Source organism: Schistocerca americana, chromosome 5 (genome assembly GCF_021461395.2).
Source record: "Schistocerca americana isolate TAMUIC-IGC-003095 chromosome 5, iqSchAmer2.1, whole genome shotgun sequence".
In the NCBI taxonomy this organism is placed as follows: Eukaryota; Metazoa; Arthropoda; class Insecta; order Orthoptera; family Acrididae; genus Schistocerca; species Schistocerca americana.
In genome coordinates, this window is record NC_060123.1 from 201,566,207 (window position 1) to 201,582,305 (window position 16,099).

The window sequence follows — 16,099 nt, forward strand, 5'->3', positions numbered from 1 at the left end:
TTAAGGGACCTGTAGTCACCGCACATGCATAACAAGCTATCCTTCATAGGAATAAGGTCGATACGTTAAGACCAGTTGCTGTCCGATGGTCGGAGCACGCTGGAAGCCAATAAATCCTGAACAGTTTCTGTCGCTTGCACAAGTTTGGAAACTTTAAGACGTATAGCTTTATAACGTACAGGTGGGCAGTCCATGATGTGGACTCTATGACAAGTGCCATTGCTGATGACCAATACTTGCGAAGGGAGGCAGGCAGGTGGGGCGAGAGGGGGGCACGAGTGGTTCACTGACCTTGCTGGGCCAGAATGGAGTGGGCGGGACGTCGGCAGCAAACGACGATGGAGGGCACGGCCCAGCAGCCACGTGATGTGAGAAACCCCGCCAAGCAAGAACATGAGCATCTTGTAGATTCACCTACGACCGAGTAGAACTAGCAGCAGGAGGAGCAACACAGGAGCAATGCTGTGTGAAGATGCAGTAGAAGCAAATGACGGTTCCAAATTATGCAGCTCTGCTGAGAGACTGCGAATCATACTCCATGCATGAACCAATTCAGCAGAGACTGTGGCAATGTGGGTGCGTAATGCCTTGTAATGTGTGCAGAGCTTGTCGATTTGTGTAGGCACGTCTGATAAATCAGAGTGTCGTACAGTAATACCCTCGAGCAGAGATGCACATGTGGGAGTGTAGCCATGCAGAGAGTTGAGTTGTGCCGAACTTGTTTGAGCACGGAATGGTAGAACCAGACGCATGGCAGAGCGTTGCGGCCTGCAGGTCTGGCGAAAGTTTGTAATGGTGTAGGAAGTCATACCCAATCACAGGTTCATCCATGTTGGCAACGTGGAAATCCGATGAAAGATGGCGACTGGTGACAGGTGAAGCGACATCTTGATGGAGCCAAGGACCACGATAGGAGAGTGATTTGCAGCAATCAAAGTGAGGTTAGCAGGAGAAATCATTTTGCTCATGTGCTTGGCCAGGATAATGCTGACGTCGGCGCTGGTTTCGATGAGAAAGTGAGTGCCCGATGACAAGTCCGTGATGTAGAGGCGTCGCACCACTGGAGCAAGTGGTGCAGCATCAGACAGTAGTACCATGGACGATCATGGTGGGACGTGGTACCTAAATGTGCCCTCTAGAATCATTTGGGTACGCACAAGGCACGCGGCAGTTGTGAGCGGCGTCCCCATAAGTGGCATGGTACCATCATAGTGGGTAAGCCTGGAGGCGAGGCAGTGTGGAGTGGCTGGGCGACGCAGCTGACTGCGTCATTGCATGAGACCACTTGGGCTGCTGTTCAGGCTGGGTCAGCCGCTGTCGGGAGGTAGCAGGCAGTACCTCCTGTAGGCCGCCAGGTGGCAGTTCCTGACAAGCCGCTGAGCTGCTGAGGTGTGCACGCTCGCCCCTGCTAGCAGGGCGCAGAACCGAAGGTGCAGGCATGCCAACTGAAGGCAATGGTGATGTCATACATGACAGGTAGTGTCGGTGATGAATGATTGCATAGGCCAGATCGGCCATGCGTAGGCGAACCTTGAGAGTGTGAGCTATGTGAGATAGCAGGTGAAGGTGTAGGTCAGACAGAAGTTTGACCATCCACAAGGTCCACAGCATGGCGTCTGGTAGTGCTTGATCATCAATTAATGCACCAAGGTGCCACCAAAGCTGTGAAGGTGTGTGGTCATCGAGGTACTCGTCGTGAATGAAGTGGTGGATAGCCGCTGCTGTTGGGCGAGAAAGGCATTCGATGAGCAATGTTTCCGCCGTTAAATACTTGGGCAAGGTGAGTGGTGAGAGGAGAAGATCACTGATGAGGTGAGGATGAGCTTGGAGGTGGCTCACCAGGCAGCCAAAACGTGCGTCATCATCGAAAATCCCTCGGGTATTATTCAGTAGATGATCCACCAATGCGAACCAAGTCTTAGGGTTGTCCTTTTGCAATGCAGGAAGCCCACAACATCGGGAGTGCAGTAGCGGTGAACGATGCATTTTCCGAGGTCTGCACGGAGGGGGGGGGGGGGGGGGGGGGGGGCGCCACAAGCAGCACAAGATGTGGAGTGCAACCAATGGCATGATGTGTCCTAAATGCAGGCCCGAAGGTGAATGGATGTAACAGCCGGTGCCATTGCAACAGCAGGCAGAAGGCAGTCACAGTGCAACCACGGGGGCCTGACCCAGATACTGGCACAGGTGGAATGGCCGATGCCATTACAAAAGCGGGTGGATGGCAATCATGCTGTGACCACAGAGTGATGGTCGCAGAAACCAGCACGGTCGAGGCAACCAGTGTCACCAAGACGGCATGCGGGGGCTGTGCTATGACATCACGCATATAAGAATGTGTGACCCCATGCACACGAACTTTCGAATAACAGTTCTCTATTTTCTTTGGCACATCAGACCAAACCGAAGTGAACTGCTTAGCTGAGAGGTGAACCACAACGTCCATCACTCAGTTATCACTCACAATGTCATTAAGTGGCATGCACTGTCCGTACAGCAGCTGCAGCTGCATAGTTGCACTTGACGGTGCCCATGTTGGGCTGATTACAGTTAAGTAGCTGCCGTGCCGGCATGGCTGGGCCCGGGTAATTGTTCACTTTTCACCAAATGCACATTAGGTACACTAGTAAATACGCAAGCACAATTAATGGGGTGCAAGGCACTAACACAAAAGTACACTGGTAGATCCATTGTTCCAAAGACAATGTGGACCAGCACACGAAATCTGTTAATTATGAAACAAAGCAAAAAATAATTCCTGAACATATGACGACAATGTCGGGGTCACCCTCTGGTGGTGCATGTGGACATGCTGACTTTAATGAGTCCAGCACCTCTCTTCTTTCTCTTACAGTAGGACCTTATTAGTATCATTAGTCATTACTTTCTGTCAACTTATATATTTTCACATTAAGCTTTCTAAACCTGTCTGTGAAACTCTTGATGAACTCCCTATGCCTTTTTCATACACTGTTTAATTGCTCACAGTAATATCTACAACTATTCGTCCTCATATAATGCAGTAACAAGTCTGCCCTCGAAACTTCAAATGTTCAAGCATTCCATAATTCCCCATGATATATTATGTATGTTTTCACATCTCCTACCAAACATAACTTGACCATATTTGATAACTGCCCCTCCAACCAACATCCAAGCTACATGGCTGTTAACAGTTTGTCTATAAACACATCCTCCCCTTCCTTACTTGAAAAAGGGGAAACTACTGCTAGTATTTAGGATGACTATTGATGCACTGGATGAGGATCTGTCCTCCCTTAATGCAACTAACTGCTTATGCAAGTCCATGGTGTCCACCCGTATTTGTGCCACTTAATTCAGCAAGGTCTGACCTACCATAACAGTGGTAACCCCTCAATGCAAAACCTGTTTGTACAACAAAAGAAAAAATACAATAAATGAGCACTTATAACCAGTATCACTGTTACACTTTTTGTTACAGACACTTGTAATCCTTGTGCCTGAGTGCCAACCACACACATTTTTACATTCTCTGCATAATGCATACATCCAAAACAAATTACTGCTGATGATTGGGCCCATGGAGCATTGTGCTCCAACAAGTTAAAGTGACCACACCTAGCTGGCTGCAAACTGGATGGTGGTTAGAGTGCCCTCTAAATTCACTCAAATGACTGGCTGAGTACACCTTCATCACTCAAAACTTTCAAATAATTCTCAAATCCAAATGATTAGACATCGTCAACCAGTGTCATGGAAAAAGGTCAAAAAACCGGTTGCTTCCTCACACCATATTGAAATAGTTCTGCTGATCACTGTCCCACAATATTACTCATTGTTACTGGCTTTCTTCTGACATCAAATGTAATGGTGTCAGGGATGCAGACTCCACTAAATGCCAGGATAATCATTAGTTCCCCAGAATGGCTTTCACAGGATGGTAGTTTGGATTCTATGAGTGCCACTGAGAGCACAGAATCAGAAAAACAAGATCAGCAGTAACATTCCTCATCCTGCATGTAATTTGTACATACATTAATGGTGGCATCACTGTGACATGCACAGTCATTGAAAGCAGCAGTAGCCACCTCAGAATAACATAAAGTGGTGTGCTTGGTTCTTGGCAGTGTGAGAGCACCAGCAGGAGTGCTGCCTCAGCAGAATTGCAGTGGCTGGTCCAGCCTTGCAAATGCAAAGTCATTGTCAGGCATCCACCAGGCAACAGTATTTATGCTAGATGGCCACTGCTTCCAGCTGTCTAATAGATGCATGGGCCCACTGGTGCTGAAGATGTGATCCCTTGGAGATACCCAGAGTGCTGGATGAAGATAATCTATAGGAGTGCTCTTTTTGGTGGCATCAGTTCAAGACACTGAACCATCAGGTCTAGTAGCAGCTTGTAGACCAGTGGTTGGCTGTTGACACTGCTGGACGTAGCTGAAGACATAGCTGAAGCTGCTTTGTCTATATGGGACTGACAGTTCTATGGAGAATGACATGGCACTGGCTGTAGTCCAAGACAGGAGACTGAGACGCGCTCAGCAAGAAGCATTTGTATTTGCTCTGTTGAACTCTGTTGTGAGAGGGCGCTACCTCCAGTGAAGTAGATGAGTGTGGCAGTGCAGTGTTGTATTGTGCCACGGCAGATGGTGACACAACCCACTGCTGTAACAGACTGGGGCCTAGCACCATGCTGCAACAGTAAGATTCTAGCACCCAACAGCAGGATTTAACAACCAGCTCGCTTGCATGCCTTGTCAGGGCAGTCATTATCACAAGAAAAAGAACAAGGCCATTCTGTTCCTCAGTATCATCACTCCACTGTAATGGTACGTAGGGCTATACTACCTACCCTAAAGCAGATATTCTCAGTGTTGTTTTAGGTAATTGTGGATTCCATTAAGGTTGTAATGAGGTGGTAAAAGTGATAGGAGTGGAGAATCCTTTTTTGAGTGGTCCCAGGCAGATTTCAATATCCTCGTGTCTAGTGCTTGAAGTCCCACATGTCAGGATATTTTGTACAGGCGTTGTTGAATCCTTGTGAGTAATGTTCAGCTGCATGTTTTTTCTTTGACTTGTGTCACACATTGGAGAGACAATTACTCTGAATTACTAGCTCCCATGCAGTCTCCTTAAATTCTGGTGTGATACACATATTGCTTTGATTATCAATATGATACTTATGCATACTAACTTAATGTGCAGACACAGCTCCTCAACAATATAGTCTGTTTTTACTGGGAAAGTTTGATACTTACTTTCTAGCCAACCAAGCTCTTCCCCAGCCTATAATTTCATTCAAAGTATGCGAATGTGTCACCAGAAGGAGTGCAATGACAGAGCTTGTGCAGTGAAAGCAAGGCAGGTGAGTTTTGCAGGTTGCAGCATCACTGAACCCATTGACTCTCTAAACCAAACAAGTGGGTATGAGTTGGAGCTTGATTGTGTCTGCTTGTAGCTCAGCTAGCTACCACTGGTGAGAGTTCTTTTTCATAGATATGTTGTATTTTGTACTTTTCACCTAACTGATGGAAACCATTGCAAAATTAGGAGATAGGTGAATAAGTTACATCAGCATCTTCAATAATGTGGGCACTGCGGGGCTGTTAATTTATTTAACAACTACACTAGAAATAATGTCAGAAAGATGTGGCACCTATCATTGGATGTGCTATAGTTGCATGAAATGTAGAGGATAATGCAACAAGAGGAGTCAGATATCCACTTTTTTGTGCCTTTAGTTTTGGTGACCTATCAAGTTGCTTGTTTTTGTCTCTCTCGTTCAGAATCTGCTGCCAGATAACACAACTCAACATCTGCATTCTCTGTCCTACTACAACTATTAACGCTCTCCAGTGATCCCCTACAAGTGATCAACATCATTCCTCTGGATGAGCAGGTGTTGAGGTGAAATATCAATCAAGATTAGAGGAGACGTCCTATCAACGAGAGGTCATTAGAGACACGTGAAATTCTGTAAAGTTGCAGCTACACCATCCAACACAATATCTGAGAGCTATAGCAGCAATAAAAAAAATATTTTTGGTAACACTGAAACTGGAGACATCATTAGTGTTTTATGATGAAAGTTGGCTGATTGACGTGGTTAAAAATTGTAAAACTGCCACAACAAGATAATGTTACAAGAAATTTATTATAATAGCCAAAATATTCTTATCTTACATTTTATTAACTTTGTAAATTGATCATAGTCATAGTGGAAATACATCGTTTCTGAACAAATAGTAGTGGTTTGTAGGGCCATAGATTGTAAAAATGATTACAACAAACACTTTTTGTCTAAAACAAATTGACAATAATCAGTTAACAGTTTTCAGAACTACAATGCTTGACATGTGGTTCTCACCCCAAATATTTAAATCAAGTGATATATTAAATACTAATGCCATTGTCAATAAATGTTAACCCAAAATTTGTTTGCAGGCCTGTGTTACCTGATGTTACACCTGGTTTCATGAGTAAGCTGCTACCATCTGAGGCACCATATGAACCAGACACATGGCAAAATGTCATACATGATGTAGAGCATGTCATTATGCCTGGAGTAAGTCAGTCAATTGACTAGCATTCAATAATTCTTATGTCTCATTTACTAATCCTCTGGGATGTGGTATGTTGATGGCAACTACTTTTATCCTAAAATATTTCTGAGTAATATGACATTTAGCTCTGATGGATATCAATGCTGCATAAATTGCAAGAACCTAAAATCATTAAAATTATTTGTTTATATGTAGCTGATAATTTAATATTTGTAAAAGTTTACATTCAGTGCATTTGCATCTGAAATAAAATTAGCTTATAATTTTTTCCACAATTGTTCTGGGTGGACTTGCTGGTAGTTTGTATCTATTACATGTTCTAACTTTCTTCATATATAAATCATTGAATACACTGATTAATGATTGGAATTTAAAATAATCTGCCCTACTAATGTTATCATCGGGGAGTTTAACTCTATTTGCTTAACTGAGTTTATTCATTTCATGCTAAATAATGCTCATAATTTCCTCTGCTTTGTTTCTTCTTGATAGTAAGTGGTTTTTGCTGTTTTGATAACAAAGTGAAAGAGTTTGCGATATTGACAGGGGATAGCTCTGTGTATTAAATAAAGCTCTCTCTTCATGGCACAAGATAATTTGATCCCAAATTTTAGTCACCTTCTGTCTCAGCTTTCACTGTAACTGTAACTGACTGGATTTATAATGTTGTAAGAATATTTTCAAGAAAGACTCAATTTTTTCAACTACTGTGTACCAGTTGTTAACATCTTCTCATTGTCTGTTGAGCAACATCCATCTCTGTAAGATGCCTGAGATAGAATTTATGATCTTCACCTTAACTTGATTGTAAGGAGACGTCATTTTGCTGTTGTGCGATGTCCTTGTATTATAGTTGTGCCTGTTACAATTCGAACAAACCATAGCTGGTCATCAGTAACTGTAGATGCCCTCAATTAGTACAGTGCAAGCTGTGATCAATAATAAAAACACTATATATAATCCTTCGTAGTTATTTGTACCAAGTCATAATTAATACTCTCTCTCTAATTGCTCGATGAAGTTGAAAAAAGTTCCTGTTAGTGCCTGTACACTGTTAGAATTGCTGCTTTGTTTCTTTCCAAGTCTATTACTGAAGCACAGCACCCAGAGAACTATTCAATGCAGTACTCATTTAGGTCTATGACCTGGAACTTAATTCCATTTTTTGAGCATATAGACACTCTCCCTGTCCTCATATTGTGCTTCAGGTGAAAAAGCTTTCAAAAACCTTCCATTTAACATAAAGCAAGAAGTTTATAATCTCTATCAATTTGAAAAAACACTTTTTAAAAAAAATCGTCTCATTTGTCATTCCTTCTACAAATTACTGACTTTTACTACAGCTACAGCTGAATATTTTATTTAAAAATACAAATGTATTTGAGTTAATATCAGGATAACAATCAAATATCAATTGCAACTATTTAATATATCTGCAGGAGGAGCACTTCTTTTCCAAAGGAGTGGTCTTCCTGATAATTTTCTATGTTATATTTAGCTCTCACAAACAATATAGTGATAGCTTGCTCTTACTACACTGTGTCCAAATGTTACTTCTCTTTGGTTAATGTTTATGTAGACTCATTCTATGCAGCTGAAGGTTGTCACTTATGGGCTCTACAGGAAATGATTAATAAATGAATAAGGCAAGCCATGTATTAAGCTTTCCATGGTCACATTACTGTGAAGAAGGGCATTTCCTCAGGAGACAGTGGTTTTCACACTTGGATGTAGCTGTACTTCTACCTCCTTCAGTTGTGTCATACACAGAACATCATATTAGCAAGGCATACCACTAAACTTGGACAAACCTGTGGTTTACAAAGAACACTCCTTAGTATTTTCATTCAAAACATGACACATTAAAAAACATGATCATCTTCTAAAATCAATATGGTGAAATGAAAGAGCAGATGCAATATTGATGGGAACTGAATGGACACATTACAGATGGTCAAAGCTTCTACCATTTTATAGTAGCACAAGTAGCTGAGGAAGGGAGAAGGTTTAGGGTTCAACATTGTACATATGAACAGTTCATTAGATACAGAACTCAAGCTCTAACTGGATAAAGCTTGGAAAGGGAAGCACCAAAGTTCTTCTCCAAGAAACCATCCCAGCATTTCTTAATTATTTTTCGAAAATCACTTCTGTTTTGCTTGGTTGTGCTGAAACAATCTGCTGCATTTCCAAGGATATAGGGTGCTTCATGAAAGTCTGATATTTGTTTCATGCCACCTTCATGGTGTTGCAATTTTAATGACGAAAGTTTCCCTATGGTCAAAGGATGTATGTTACCGTGTTACTGCATCTCCATGATAGGCTGTAATGCATTTCAAAAATTTTTATCTTCTGTCTGTTATCTGAAACCTTCAATGACAGTTTCAGCGTGGACATACACTCCTTTTTATATTGTATAATGTCTTTGATGTGTTCCATTGTCATTATTATTTCTATAAAAATCATTGAAAGCTTAAAATTGTATTATTTTAGCACAATTTAATATTGTTGTACATCAGTGTGTGTTTGTACTTACAGGTTACACATTGGCAGTCTCCAAGTTTCCATGCATTTTATCCAACAGCAGTTTCCTACCCTGCAATTGTGGGAGAAATTCTGAGTGCTGCAATTTCTGGTGTTGGATTTAGCTGGGTAATAGATTTGTCGTGTTATTTGTCTATGTTTGTCATACTTATAGACATAGAAAGCCACATGTGAAATATAATGCCAGTTTGTACATCTAACAAAAAGTTGAATACATAAATAGAATGTGTTTAAAATCTGTTAATGTTACATTGTGATTTTGCAGATTGCAAATCCAGCTAGCACTGAACTTGAGGTAATAGTCATAGACTGGCTAGGAAAAATGTTGGGTTTGCCATCAGAATTTCTACCATCATCTGATGGGCCAGGAGGTGGTGTCATACAGGTAGTAAATTGTTGCCTCTTTGTACATTAGATTATATTACTGACAATACTGACAGATTACGATTCCAATGAAACTATGGTTTATGAGAAAAGTTTCTTTAAATAACATGTAACTTAATTTTCATTATATAACCAACATCAATCAGTCACACAGTGTAAAATTGGCTCCTACTACCACATTTTCTAGATACAATCCAAAGCAATAACATACACTATGTGATCAAAAGTATCCGGACACCCCCAAAAACATACATTTTCCATATTAGGTGCATTGTGCGTTGTGCTGCCACCTACTGCCAGGTACCCCATTTACTCGAATCTAAGCCACACTTTTTTCCGGTTTTTTTAATCCAAAAAACCGCCTGCGGCTTAGAATCGAGTGCGGAGTGAGAGCGGAAGTTCTGAAAAATGTTGGTGAGTGCCGCCAGAACTAACTTATGCCGTCGAATATATGTAGCGCTACACAGACATGCTTTGTAGGCACAAAGATAAATACTGGCACCAAATCCTCTGTGTCAGTAAGTAAATTAAAAAAAAAGGTGGAAGACGAGCTTTTTTTCTCCGCCCCGAGTTTCGACCACTGCATTTTCATACATTATCCAACGAAGTAAATACAAATTCCGTATTGGTCACCTTCTAATGTAGCAGCATTTCAATGTACTACGAAAATCCGACTGGCAAGACTGTTTGGGATATTTGTCAATATGGCCAACGCTACGTTCTGAATTTTTTCGTACCTGTGAGAAGAGATGGTTGCTAATAGGATCTTCTATGAATTGTGAATCACATGCAGTATTCTCTTCACCATAAGAATAATACGAATATAAACATTTTGCCATGTATTGTTATGTGTTTGCTGCTATCTCATTTAAATCCTGTCTGCCTAATAAACTACGAAACTAGAGTGAGACAACAGCAAACGCGGAAGAATATACATATCATGTCATGTTTATATTCGTATGATTCTTATGCGCAATAGTGATACAGTCAGAAATGAAGCACAGCAATTGACTAGATTTTTAAATCTAAGATGACTCTAATTTTTGTGCAGAATGCAATGTACTAAAGAGGCGCCTGCAAAGATTTTCAAACGGGGAAAAATTTTCGTTAAACTCTCGTTCAGAACACATTCTATCATACGCAGTGTATTATTTGGTTCTTGTTGATCATTATCAAAGAAAGCAGCAGTGTAAGTAGCAACAAATTGTAGTCTCTTGCCATTGTTTCGCTAATGAGACGCTTCTTTATATATATATATGCGACAAACAATGCATGACACAGTACAGTAATGCATTTTCAGCTTAGAGTGACGTAAACACCTATAACAAAGAAAACGGCGCATATAAGATCAAAGAAAAGTAAGCTATCAATTCAAACCAGACGAAGCAAGTGAAAAAGGAAGGTTACCCATACAAATACGGATGGAGTGCCTGACGCATAGCAATGGCTACCTGGTAAAGCTTAACTGCTAAGGTTACGACTTGAACCAAACTACTGTAGCTGTATCGTCATTCATTCGACCTAAATTGTGTCTCATATTTCAATGGACGAACTTTGTTTCGGTTTGGAGATGCGGCCTAAAACTTTTCTCTCCCCTTGAATTTCGAGTCTCAAATTTCAGGTGCGGCTTAGATTCGGGAAAATTTTTTTTCCTTGATTTTGAGTCTCATTTTTCAGGTGCGGCTTAGATTCGAGTAAATACAGTACTCCATATCAGCAACCTCAGTAGTCATTAGACATTATGAGAGAGCAGAATGGGATGCTCAGCTGAACTCACAGACTTCGAACATGGTCAGGGGATAGGGTGTCACATGTGTCATATGTCTGTACAGGAGATTTCCACACTCCTAAACATCCCTAGGTCCACTGTTCCTGATGTGATAGTGAGTGGAAACATGAAGGGACATGTACAGCACAAAAGCATACAGGCCAACCCTGTCCATCGGCTGACAGAAACCGGTGACAGATGAAGATGGTCATAATGTGTAATTGACAGACATCTATCCAGACCAACACACAGGAATTCCATACCGCATCAGGATCCACTGCAAGTACTATGACAGTTAGGTGGGAGGTGAGAAAACTAGGATTTCATGGTCGAGCAGTTGCTCATAAGCCACACATCACACCAGTAAATGCTAAATGATGCCTCCACTGGTGTAAGGAGCATAAACATTGGACGATTGAACAGTGGAAAAATATTCTGTGCAGTGATGAATCACGGAACACAATGTGGTGATCCGATGGCAGGGAGTTGGTATGGTGAATGCCCAGTGAATGTCATCTGCCAGTGTGTGTAGTGCCAACAGTAAAATTTGGAGATGGTGGTGTTATGGTGTGGTCATATTTTTCATGGAGGGGGCTTGCACCCATTGCTGTTTTGCATAGCACTATCACAGCACAGGCCTACACTGATGTTCTAAGCACCTTCTTGCTTCCCACTGTTGAGCCCGCATCTCGTGGTCGTGCGGTAGCGTTCTCGCTTCCCACGCCCGGGTTCGATTCCCGGCGGGGTCAGGGATTTTCTCTGCCTCGTGATGGCTGGGTGTTGTGTGCTGTCCTTAGGTTAGTTAGGTTTAAGTAGTTCTAAGTTCTAGGGGACTTATGACCACAGCAGTTGAGTCCCATAGTGCTCAGAGCCAGCCCTTTGAGCCCACTGTTGAAGAGCAATTCAAGGCTGGCGATTGCATCTTTCAACACAATCAAGCACCTGTTCATAATGCACGGTCTGTGGCAGAGTGGTTACATTACAATAACATCCCTGTAATGGACTGGCCTGCACAGAGCCCTGGCCTGAGCCGTATAGAAAACCTTTGGCATGTTTCGTAATGCTGACTTCATGCCACGCCTCATTGACTGACATCGATACCTCTCCTCAGTGCAGCACTCTGTGAAGAATGGTCTGCCATTCCCCAAAATACCTTCCAGCACCTGATTGAACATATGCCTGTGAGAGTGGAAGCTGTCATAAAGGTTATGGGTGGGCCAACACCATACTGAATTCCAACATTACCAATGGAGGGTGCCACAGACTTGTAAGTCATTTTCAGCCAGGTGTCCGGATACTTTTGATCACATAGTGTACCTCTTGGACACATAAATCTGTATGAGTTATGTCTCGTAAGATCTGAAGTATATCAAAGTGTCATGTGCACACTCCAAGAAAATTATTGCTTTTAATTCAGATGTCAGATTTCATAGAATTATTGTTAGAGGTAATGACTGAATAATATGAAGCTTTCATAATGTATGAAGAACCTACATTCACACATTTCTCTCTTTTATTTATCTATTCTCCATCCTTTCTCGTCCCTCACTCTTATCTGCCATTTTTGCTACTATGTCCCTTGTGGTTTTTTTTTCCCCCTTTGCCTACACATTGTTCATTTCTCCTCCAATTTGCCAAATGATGGGTTTAAAAACATCCTCCTTGTCTTTGCACATCTCTGCATATGTCCATATTGAACCATATCACACACACTATATTGTTACTCATTGCCCCTCTTTTTCTGTTCTTGTTTACATTGTAGTAAGGACAGTCATGACTGTTACATATAAACAGCGATAAATTTAAGGATTAATTCAGTTTTCCAACAATTTTGTGTATGTGCTTTATCATACTTTCGAAAGCTTTAAGAGAATTTGTGACATGAGCTACAATAATATTTATGCACAGTATTTACTCATTACCTGTGATTTATTATATGAAATTAAAGATTAGTGCTTTCATGATGTTGTTGTTTCATCTAGGATTTAGGGTTATAGTTCAATTACAGTGGGGAAATGGCATCTGAACAACATACTGAATGATTTCAGTATCAACTCCCATACCAAAAAATTGTATGAGAGGTGATAGTTCTGTTCAATAGTTAGCACAATCTTGAAACAAAAACATCAATTTCTATTAATAATAACATAAAGTATACAATAATCAACATGTAGAATATTGCAGTGAATTTTATAATTTTGTAGTACGACCACTCCTTCAACAGCACACTGTGACAAATGTCAGGAACTGAAAGTCCTAAAACAGTCATGACAATGACTGAAAAATAATAGATTCTGCAATAAGATCACAATATCATGTCCTCTGGTTGTAGCATTAATATGAGTTACAGACTAACTACATATCAGCCTTGCATAGACTTGAGCTCACTTTAGGCCCTGGAAAAAGTCTCAAAAGTGCTGCTTGGAATAAAACGTGTGATGAGTATTTTATACAGTTCTTAATATTGTCTAACCAAATTTTTTTGTGCTTCACAAAAGTAAACAATTATATGCTTGTATACCAATATATATCAATAATATCATATTCTAGGGTTCTGCGAGTGAGGCTACACTGATTGGTCTGCTGGCGGCAAGAGAGACTGCAGTGCGTAAAGCTAAAGCCCTCAACCCACACTTAAATGAAGCTGAATTAAGAGGAAAATTCGTTGCTTACAGCTCTAGTAAGCCCCTTCTTCTCATAATTACTTTAATAAGTTGACACTATATAATTATTAAGCTACAGCTACATATTAAACTTCCTTTCAATTATTTTAATTTCATTTTGTTTAAACTGTTTTGCTTTAATTCAGCTCAATACATGCCTGTATGTGTGTGATCAAAGAACACCGTGCAATAATTAAATACAGTTGGGGTATCTTTTATGACTTTTCATCTCTGGCTTTCATTACTCAGAGTGGAAGCTAATTTCCTAGTTCACTAAGGCAAATGCCAGGATGGTTCCTTAATCAAGGCCACGGCCGACCACCTGAACTGTCCCCATAGGCTGTCTGTCCTATCCTCATAAAGCATGTTATGTATGCTGTGTGTTTTATATTCTGAGCTATTGATTTGCATTGTATTATCATGACAAATCCTATATCATTCTGATAGGAACCTTGGATGGCTAAAGACAAATAAAAAAAAAAAATTAGCGTTGTTGTAGAGTATGTCCCAAGTTCTTCCATCTACTTAAATGGAACATATAGTCCTTCATTAGTTGTTTATTCTCTTCCATGTTTCTGCTTCATATTTTCATAAAATTTTGCAACTATTTAAATGGAATATACAGGGTGTTACAAAAAGGTCGGCCAAACTTTCAGGAAACATTCCTCACACACAAAGAAAGAAAATATGTTATGTGGACATGTGTCCGGAAATGCTTACTTTCCATGTTAGAGATCATTTTATTACTTCTCTTCAAATCACATTAATCATGGAATGGAAACACACAGCAACAGAAAGTACCGGTGTGACCTCAAACACTTTGTTACAGGAAATGTTCAAAATGTCCTCCGTTAGCGAGGACACATGCATCCACCCTCCATTGCATGGAATCGCTGATGCACTGATGCACTGATGCAGCCCTGGAGAATGGCGTATTGTATCACAGCCGTCCACAATATGAGACAAAGAGTCTCTACATTTGGTACTGGGGTTGCGTAGACAAGAGCTTTCAAATGCCCCCATAAATGAAAGTCAAGAGGGTTGACGTCAGGAGAGCATGGAGGCCATGGAATTGGTCTGCCTCTACCAATCCATCAGTCACCGAATCTGTTGTTGAGAAGCGTATGAACACTTCGACTGAAATGTGCAGGAGCTCCATCGTGCATGAACCACATGTTGTGTCGTACTTGTAAAGGCACATGTTCTAGCAGCACAGGTAGAGTACCCTGTATGAAATCATGATAACGTGCTCCATTGATCATAGGTGGAAGAACATGGGGCCCAATCAAGACATCACCAACAATGCCTGCCCAAACGTTCACAGAAAATCTGTGTTGATGACGTGATTGCACAATTGCGTGCAGATTCTCGTCAGCCCACACATGTTGATTGTGAAAATTTACAATTTGATCACGTTGGAATGAAGCCTCATCCGTAAAGAGAACATTTGCACTGAAATGAGGATTGACACATTGTTGGATGAACCATTCGCAGAAGTGTACCCGTGGAGGCCAATCAGCTGCTGATAGTGCCTGAACACGTTGTATATGGTATGGAAACAACTGGTTCTCCCGTAGCACACTCCATACAGTGACGTGGTCAACGTTACCTTGTACAGCAGCAACTTCTCTGATGCTGACATTATGGTTATCGTCAACTGCACGAAGAATTGCCTCATCCATTGCAGGTGTCCTCGTCGTTCTAGGTCTTCCCCAGTCACGAGTCATAGGCTGGAATGTTCCGTGCTCCCTAGGATGCCGATCAATTGCTTCAAACGTCTTCCTGTCGGGACACCTTCGTTCTGGAAATCTGTCTCGATAGAAACATACCGCGCCATGGCTATCGCCCCGTGCTAATCCATACATCAAATGGGCATCTGCCAACTCCGCATTTGTAAACATTGCACTGACTGCAAAACCATGTTCGTGATGAACACTAACCTGTTGATGCTACATACTGATGTGCTCGATGCTAGTACTGTAGAGCAATGAGTTGCATGTCAACACAAGCACCGAAGTCAACATTACCTTCCTTCAATTGGGCCAACCAGTGGTGAATCGAGGAAGTACAGTACATACTGACAAAACTGAAATGAGCTCTAACATGGAAATTAAGCATTTCCGGACACATGTCCACATAACATCTTTTCTTTATTTGTGTGTGAGGAATGTTTCCTGAAAGTTTGGCCATACCTT

At 41.3% G+C, this 16,099-nt stretch overlaps 1 protein-coding gene across 1 annotated transcript in view; it reads left to right on the plus strand.

The window, feature by feature from the left end:
• Positions 1-16,099, plus strand: part of LOC124616031 (aromatic-L-amino-acid decarboxylase-like) — a 176,838-nt gene that overhangs the window by 67,771 nt on the left and 92,968 nt on the right. The window contains exons 3-6 of the mRNA XM_047144249.1: positions 6,427-6,547; positions 9,084-9,197; positions 9,355-9,474; positions 13,792-13,921. Coding sequence (XP_047000205.1) covers positions 6,427-6,547; positions 9,084-9,197; positions 9,355-9,474; positions 13,792-13,921 — 485 coding nt within the window. The remainder of the gene's footprint in view (positions 1-6,426; positions 6,548-9,083; positions 9,198-9,354; positions 9,475-13,791; positions 13,922-16,099) is intronic.